General features: G+C 58.2%; 1 protein-coding gene across 1 annotated transcript in view; it reads left to right on the top strand.

Annotated features, from left to right (window-relative positions):
- Nucleotides 1–300: 300 nt before the first annotated feature.
- The window catches only part of MEGF9 (multiple EGF like domains 9), a gene marked incomplete at its 5' end in the record, with an annotated part of 52,793 nt that continues 44,236 nt past the window's right edge, over nucleotides 301–8,857 (top strand). The window contains one exon of the mRNA XM_082492636.1: nucleotides 301–637. Coding sequence (XP_082348762.1) covers nucleotides 301–637 — 337 coding nt within the window. The remainder of the gene's footprint in view (nucleotides 638–8,857) is intronic.

The raw sequence follows: 8,857 nt of genomic DNA, 5'->3' as shown, positions 1-8,857 counted from the left end.
CGCCCCGCCCTTCCGCCCGCCCCCGGCGTCCGCCGATTGGCTACGCCGCTCACCAAGTTGCCGTCAGGTGGGGCGGGCGCGGCGCTGATTGGTGGCGGCGCCGGGTGCGGGGCGGGGCGGGCGAGGCCGCTGTCAGCCGGGCCGGGGCGCGGCGGGAGCCGCCTCCGGGGCGCTCGGAGCGGCAGCGGCGCGGCATGGCCGGCTGAGGCGGGCGGGAGCCGCCGCCGCCCGGCCCCCGCTCCCCGGCGCCGCTCCCCGGCCCCTCTCGGTGGGTGAAGGAGCGCCTGGATGAATGAATGAATGAATGGCGGAGCGCCGCGCCGCAGCATGAGGCGCCGGCCGAGGACCGCGCCCGGGCTCGCCCTGCTCTGCCTGGCCGCCCTCCTGGCCGCCGCCGCCGGGCTGCCCTCCAGCGCCCCGCCGCCCCCCGAACCCGGCAGCGGTAGCGGCGGCCCCGCTGAGGGCAGCCCCGGTACCGCGCCGCCGGCTCGGCCCCGCGGAACCGCCGCGCCCGCCCGGGGCAGCGCTCCTCCGCCGCCGCCGCCCCCGGAGGAGGAGGAGGAGGAGGAGGCGGCGGTGGTGGCGGAGGAGGAGGAGGAGGAGGAAGCGACGGCGACCGCGGGCAGCGGCCCCGCAGGTGAGCGGCCCACGCTTGTCCGTGACGGGGGCGGGGGGGCTGTCGGCAGCGCGGCCACCGGCGGTGGCGGGGAGCGGGACGGGGCTGTCCCCTCCCTCCCTCCCTCCCTCCGGAGGGCGGACAAAGGGGCGGTGGGGGACGGGGCGGCGGATCCGCGGGCCGCTCCGGCTGCGGCGACCCCCGTGCGGGGCAGGAAGAGGGACCCCCACCGTGTGGGACCCCCGGGAGCATCTCGCAGCGCGGCCCCGTGTGCCCGGTGTGGGGCTGGAAGGGGGGGGGTGGGGGGGCTCGGGTGGGCAGTGCGGGGGTGCCGAGGGGGGCTGGCGGGGCAGCTGCACCGAACCTGAGCCGTGGCAGTGGTGTTACTGGTGTTTTGGGGGAGCAGCGGGAGGGGTCCTGGCCCTGGCTCCCCAAAGCATCCTTCACAGCAGCCGTCCCCGGCATGCACCCACCGAGGAGTTGAAGACTCGTCCTTCCCATCACCGTTGGGTGTCCACCACCTCCTCTTCCTCCGCCACCCCGTTGGACATTGGCCTTGAGCGGCTCCGGGCGGTACCTTGGAGGCAGAGGTGCCCTGTAAGCATCAGGGTTCCCCGGTGTCCCACCTCCACCTGCCGGCAGCAGAACGGGGCTGACCATAACTTGGTGTCGCTGGAGCCCATGTTCTTACCTGTATCTGGAGGTGCGTTCGCAGCTTGGTGGGCACCGGGAAGAGCCCACGCTAGCGTGGTACCCCATGGGCGTGCGAGGAGAGGAAAGAGCCACGGGCTTTTTCCGTTCAGGGAAACGTGTGTCTCGTTGCAGCCCGTCAGAGGCAGTCAGGGGGCTCATAGAGAGCTGAGGAAAGCGTTATGGCAATGGGAATAAATGGAGTTATCAAGGAAGAGCGGGAGGGAGGAGGAGGTAAAGGCGGGCTGGAGGGCTGTGCCTGCAGCAGGAGCTCTCGCTGGGCATAGTGCTGAGTGACGGTGCTGGGAGATGAAAACACTGATGGTCTTCAAAGCTGAGACTCCAGTTTACTGATAGATTAGGTAGACAAAACTCTGCTGGAGTCCATGGATGGAGCTTTGTCCACTTATTTTGCCAGAGAACTTGGCTTCACTCTACATTTCCAAAGCTTTATGTTCAGACACATGCAAATACTAGTGCACTGATTCTTTCCTTTTTGTATTTATTTTTTCACCGTGCCTGGAAGACGTTTGGTTTAAGTGTGTTGAGTTTCCTCTAATGTGGAAGGGATGGATTCTGCTGTTCTGGTAGCTTTAGCAGTCTGAACAAGTGGATTAATCAACCTGTTTGATTTGGCTAGAAATAGAATCAGTTGAAGATCTGGAGTCTCTTGTTTTCAGACCGCAATTCCATTGCAGTTTCTGTCTTTACTTTCTCTGGAAGAGAGGAAGAGATAGAATGGCTTAAGATTAGGAATTGCTGATAAAGGTAGGAGGAGTTGAGTTGTCTTAAAGCAAAAGCCATTTTCTCTATCGCGCCGTGATCAGACCTCACTGGCTCAGCGACTCTCCTGGCACACGCAGTGCGGTGCGACCCTCCGGGTGCCAAACGGGGGAATGCACGTACCTGCCCTGAGTCGTGTCCGGCACATATTTCCCTGTCTGGCCTCGTGTAGTGTTGGTGTCAGGAGGCATCACCTCTCCCATCTTGGGCTCCAGTGGTTTTACTGAGAGCATCCCTCTCGTATGGGACAAGTGACACGTGAGGACGTTGCAAGGCACGAGGTACCTGGTTCAGCGATGGCTTTGGGATGCTCTCGGATGTCCATATATGATGTTCGCATAACGTCCTTTTATGTCTGCTGCCACAGGAGGTGTCAGGGATGCGCGTCGGGAGGTTTTGTGTCTAATCCCAGCACTGCCATGGACCCCCCGTGGGCCCCCCGTGCCTCTGTGTCTCCGATGTCGCTTGTGAAACAGGGGCGCTGGGGACGATAACTCTTCCCCGCCATCCCTGGGTGTGCTGAGTTTTTATTGTGGAGCCCGGCATCACCCTTTGAAGTTTTCAGTGCTAATTATTAATGGCTACAGCCGCGTGAGCTCAAAATTCCTCTCTGGTGCCTTTACCCTGCGGGGACGGCCGGGGTAGGAACGCGGGGGCAGGTGATGGCTTCTCAAACGGGCGAATTTGTTACTCGTTAGCGTGGCGGGTTGAGATGATCCCTGGCGGATGGGGGATTGCCGGTGTGCTCGCAGGTCGGGTGGGTTTTGGGGCAGCCGGGGGGGTGAGGCGGAGCGGGGGGAGATGCCGGGCTTGGCAGTGTCCCCTGTGGGAGGTGGGAGCTCCTGGAGGTGGTACGGGTGGTGGCACGGCCATGGTCTGTGTGGGACCGGCTCTTGGGGAGGTTGTGGGGGGCTTTTGCTGAGTGTCGCCGCAGTCCTGCGTAGGGGTTTGCTCTCAAAGGGCGTTGAGCACCGAAGGCAGAGTAAAGCCAGTGGGCACCGTGGGTTTAGCTGAAACCCTCCTTTTGCTTTAGTTCCAGCATGTTTTCAATGTTACTTTCTCAATTCAATAGGTAATTAATGCATTATATGCTTTATTGCATGAAAAAAATGGGCCTTTTCTCATGCACGTTATGAGAAAGGCTTCCTTTAATGCTAATGGCGTTAGTGCTGTTAAGAAATTGGTGTGAGAGTCCTCACATTCAGCACTACCAAGATTTAAATTCTGACTTCAATGCATTTTCTTCCTCTTGATTTAAGAAGCACTTCGGCTATCGCCCAGCTGCCTGCTTGCTCCACTCTCGTTCCCTTCCCTTTCCCGGTTCTGCGATGTTTATTTTTCTTTCGAAGCCTGTGATCGTGCTAAAATCCCGGATTTTGTTTTTAAGAGAAGTAAATTGCTAATCCTTGTGTTTGTGGAGACAAGCTTAGAAGTATCCCCTGCCTTATCGCCAAAGCTGCTAACACCCGCCGTGGAGACTGTGTCTCTTCCTTTTTGTACAAAACAGTCTCGTTTTAAAGCAAAAGCTGGAGCGTTGCTGGGAAGCTGACTTGGGGACGGCTGCTGTTGGGATGGATGCTCGGTGTGGGAGCAGGGACGCGGCTGCTGCGGCCAGCCTAGCCCAGGTTGGACTTTCCCCGCGTGAAGAACACAACTTCTCTATTCGACCTGTTTCTGTAGGGCAGTGTTGAACAATATGGGCCTCTTGGAAGGACATTTTGTTCTGACTCTTTTCCAGCCCCACGCGCAGCAGATGGGTGGGCTGAAAAGCCCAAAGCTCCTTGCGCAGCCCGCTGTCCCCATGGCGTGGCTGGGTCAGCAGGAGAGCTGCGCCCAAACGCTGCCTTTAGGCATCTTTAGACTGCAATAAGTGTTTCAAATCTTGAACGCCGTTGCCTTATCTCCTCCCCACTGTTTCTGGTAGTGTTCCACCTGCCTTCCTCTGCTCTACGCTGGTGAGACCTCACCTGAAGTACTGTGTCCAGCTCTGGAGCCCCCAATATAGGAAAGACATGGACCTATTGGAGTGGGGCCAGAGGAGGGCCATGAAGATGATCTGAGGGCTGGAGCCCCTCTGCTGGGAGGACAGGCTGAGAGAGTTGGGGCTGTTCAGCCTGGAGAAGAGAAGGCTCTGGGGAGACCTTATTGTGGCCTTCCAGTGCCTAAAGGGGCTCCAGGAGAGCTGGGGAGGGACTTTTTCCAAGGGCATGTAGCGATAGGATGAAGGGGAATGGCTTCAAACTGGAAGAGGGGAGATTTAGATTAGATATAAGGAAGAAATTCTTGACTGTGCGGGCGGTGAGCCCCTGGCGCAGGTTGCCCCGAGGAGCTGTGGCTGCCCCATCCCTGGAGGTGTTCAAGGCCAGGTTGGACGGGTCTGGGAGCAACCTGGGCTGGGGGGAGGTGGCCCTGCTCAGGGCAGGGGGGTTGGAGCTGGATGATCTTCAAGGTCCTTTCCAACCCAAACTTTTCTGATTCCTGGGTCACCAGGTTCCAGATGTGGCCCTGAGCCTGGCTCCTCACCTCTGCACCACGTGAGAGGGGACCTTGACTGGTATGTGCTGCAACCACAGGGCAGGAAAAGCGGGTGGCCCCGTGGCTTGGGGCTGTTAACCATGGGATGGTGTCCCATGTGGCTGCGGAAATGGGTAAAAGCTGAGTCAGGGCGTGCAATGATGCTTGGTGGGTCTCCAGCCATGGGGTCATCTCTTGCTGGGATGCTCGCAGCCCAGATGGAGGAGGTGCAGCCAGAGCCCCCCTAGGGTGGTGGCGGCGGTGGCTTTGGGTGGGATTAGCTGATGGGTTTAGCTTAGGAAGAGGAGCCTGGCAAATCCCCGGGGGCGATGGGGGGGGGTGGTTTGGCTAATTGGCTGGGCAAAGGGGAGGCGGTGGGGCGAGGAGTGGACCTGGTTGTGAGCGTTGGCTTCATGTCTTCATCGTCCAGCTGGAGAGGTGGAGGGGTTTGCTTTTGTGCAGGGTGTGTGGAGAAAGGTCCACGCACTCCGTGTGTGCAGGAGACACTGGGGGGGCAGGTCTTGGGGGGGGGGGGGTGTCCTTACAGCACCAGCAGTATTGTTGTAGGGGAAAGAGTTTGGTCCAAGCCATGGAGCCACCGACAGCCAGACCCTGCCCCACCGGGGCTGTGCTCCTCGAGGGGCTGGGAGCTCTCGCATCCCGGTGGGACAGAAACAGCCGAGTCGCCAAAGGCAGTTTGGGGGCATCTTACCAGTGCTGGTCCCTTTCGCAGGTCTGCGTGACTCCTTGCCTCTTCCCATCCTGCCGTTAGCCCTTCGGCAGAGGTCTTCCCACCCAAGGTTGCCCTGGGATCAGCTTTTTCCCCGTGCTCAGCGCGACACAGGACTCTCGGATGCGTGTGAATGTTTCATGCCGTGCAGGCGGTCGGGTTTCCACGGCCGGAGCTGAGCAGTAGGTGCGGCTGAGCGTTTGCAGTGGACTTCTGCAGCCCTAAAAATCTCCATTCCTTTAGGCGCGAGTGCGGGTCCTGCTCGCAGACCCCGAGTGCCCCTGAGCCAACGGGGGACAGAGCCGGGGGGGCTGGGGAGGGCGAGCTGGGGCTGCGCTCCCCCTCATCGCTCGGGAAGGCAGCTTAAGCTTTCCTCGTTTGAGGGCTCGGGATTGTGTTCAATGTGGTTGCCGAGATAACTTGCTTTCAAGATGTCAGCGGGATTTAATTTTTTTTTTTTTTTTTTAAAGAAATGGAAATTAAGTTACAGACATGAAGGCTGAGAATAAGGAATATAGTTGTGTTACTTGGGATCAGCACGGGAGCAGCCAGGGCAGAGAGCGCCTTTTTTTCAAGCAAGTAATAAATTGTGGGGTTTGTATCTTTGAGTTTAAAATAAAGGGACGTTGCCCACAGCAGCAAATGTCACTGCCTTGCCTTCCTCCCTGCCTCCACCCTCCCGTCTGAGTCATTCTTGAATCAGATGCACCCAACTGTCCTGACTCAAGATTTTGAGATTCCTGGACTTAGCGATGCTCATAAAAAAAAAAAAATCAGGATATTTCTGGGAGGATCTACAGAGCATCCGAGATCTTGTTTGTTAGCTTCCCTCTGCAGACAGCAGCAGTGCTGCGATTTTGCTTTATTTCTTTTAAATCTCTGAGCTGCCACTTGGAAAATACCACATGTAACACAGGATCGCTACTGTGCGGTGTGTTGCAGTTACTTATCTGGCTGCTCTTGGAAATGCCCAAACACCAGCCCGTGGGGAGGCAAAGTTGTCAAAACACCAAATAAAGTGGTTTGCCTGAAGCTGTGTGGTGGGCAAGAGGTGTTCCAGCCCCGTTTGCCGGTGCCAGCGGTTCTCCGGGCGCTGCGAGGGTGGCTGCGGTCCCCAGGGGCTGGGACAGTCGGGGCAGCACCCAGCGGTCAGGGTGCTGGAGCGTGACCTGGGGGGGACTCTCACCACACAGGTTGGGGTTCGCGTGGGATGCAAAGGTTGTGCCTGTCCGAACAGCTGGGAAACGCGGGGGCGAGCATGGGATGGGTTTCCCGGCCGGCGGCTGGAGCATCCTGCTGGGATGCAGGCGGACCCTGCCTCTTCCTGGGGAGGCACCTTGGGCTTGATCCTGCCCAGCATGGACTGGGCTGTGCTGGGGGGAAGTGCTGCTGTAATTAAGGAGCGATGGTGCTGGGCTGGCAGCAGAGCCCGTCTCATGCGCTACGCCGAGGTGTAACCTCAGGGGGTGAATAACTGCATCCTGGTGGGGACTGTGGTCCATGGAGGTGGCTGCAGCATCTTGGGCCCTACCCAGATGGGTGGTGGTGATGGTGGGACATGGAGCGGGTACCCAAGTCTGTGCCCACCAGCTGTGCGTGGCTGAGCAGCAGGAGGACAGGGACATCCAGGACTTCCCACACCCCGTGGCTGTGGGCAGAAGAGCACAGAACAAGCCGTCCCCGAGGAACAGAGGCCCCGGACGTGAGTCTGCTGAAGTCAGGGGAAAGATTTCAGAGGTTTTGGTGTTTTTTTTTTTTTTTTTTTTGACAAGAGCCGGTGGCCTATAAATACGCAGGGCGAAGTCATGCTGCTGCCGCTAATATTTGCGGAGCCAACGCCAGCTGACTGTCAGGGCGCGCTGCTGCAGATCCGAGGCGCTCGCCGGTGCTTCCAAGAAGCAGCCGAGATCTCAGCGGTGGCGTGATGCATCTGCTAGCACGAGGAATAAACTCATGCCTGTGCTGGGTGCTGAAGGCAGGGATTTCTCTTGCAGCCATCTGGCTGGAAGGGAAGGCTCCTTCTGCTTTACTTCTGCCAAGCACTTAAAATAAAACAAAAACAAAAAAAAAACCACCCAAAAACCAACAAAACAACCCAAAACCCCAAGGTTAAGGAGGTGGATTGCTGTGCAGCACCTGAGACTTTGCTGAGCTCTTAAGTGAGGTTGTGGCAAGGGCTCGGGCTTGTTCCCGAGGTCCTGGAAAGCCACCGGCTTTGCTGCCCCGGCTGGTGCTGCGCCGCGTGTCTGAGCTCCGCAGGGGCTGCCTTGTGCGGGGAGGCATCGCGCCGGGGGGTCGAGGGGGGGGCAGAGTCTGGCACTTTATAATTGGTTGGGGATGTTAATATGTTTTTACGAGGGAAAGGCTAGATTGCAATCTTGCCATCTGCCCTGCCTTGGGGGGGGTTGTGTGTCTCCACCACCCCGGGAGAGCAGAACCGGCTGCGATTCAGGCTCATTAAACTGGCTGAAAACTGGGGTTTCTGGTTCACAGGAAATTATTTGCGGTGTTTTTTTTGGGTTTTTTTTTGTTTTTTTTTTTTTTTTTTAATTTGACTTTTGGCTCAGGTTGGACTGAAATAAAATGGTGGTTCTCGCACTGCATCTGCTTATGCTTCCAGTAAGCTGGAGGGTCCTGTGCCTTGAGGCTGCCCCGTAGGATCGAGGTCCTTGTTGCACGTGGGGCTAAATCCATCCAAGTTGGGGACTGCTGGGTCCCTGCCAGGGGCAAACGCTCCCAAAATCCCATCAGGGCTTGTCTGTAGTGGTCTTCTGGTGGATTAAAGCATGTCAGTCTGGAAGTGTTTTGAGCCAGACGATTTGGACTTGGAATAATTGAACCTCATTTTTTTGGACAGAACTCTTTCTCCCCCTAATTCAGCAGGAAACTTCCCGACAGTGCCGGTGCTGGCCCCTCGGCAGCCGCCAATCCCGGAGGAGCAGTGGAGGATTGTCACCTCTCCTCATGGGGCTCCTCGCCCTTCTTCTTCACAGCCAGGGATGCTGGAAAAGTGGTCCAGCTTCTCCTGCATCCCAGCCGGCCGGGGTCCCGCAGCTGAGCAGGTCGGGGCCAGCCGGGCTGGCTGCCCTTGTGCTCGTCAGCTCAGCGAGCGCAGAGGGGGGATGCTCGCTTCACGTGGTTTTGGGGGATTGCGCCTAGCTGCCTGCGAAGAATAGACCATCTAAACACGCTGCCGGAGCGCTAATCGGTCGGGGATGGTTTGAGCCGCTCGAAGCGGCTCTTTTGTTGGAGGCTGAATTCCTCCTCTGGCTGATGCTCGTCCGGATCTGCCCATGTGAAATTCCTATCGCCCTTTGTCACACGAAATGCCGTGGGGTCGTGATGCCGGACAGGCATCGTACTCGGCAATAGCTTTGCTCAACCCCCTTCAGGACTTCTGTTCCCCTCCTCCTCTGGAATAGATTTTTAGGTTTTCTGCTGTGTACACACACGGGACCCGTCTCAGGAAAGGAGGAGCCTCCCTGGAGCTGCGTGAACTAAAGCAAAGCCTTAGTTTGGGCTTG

Source organism: Vanellus vanellus (genome assembly GCF_965231255.1).
Source record: "Vanellus vanellus genome assembly, chromosome: 18".
Classification (NCBI taxonomy): domain Eukaryota; kingdom Metazoa; phylum Chordata; class Aves; order Charadriiformes; family Charadriidae; genus Vanellus; species Vanellus vanellus.
This window is presented reverse-complemented; position numbering and strand designations above follow the sequence as displayed.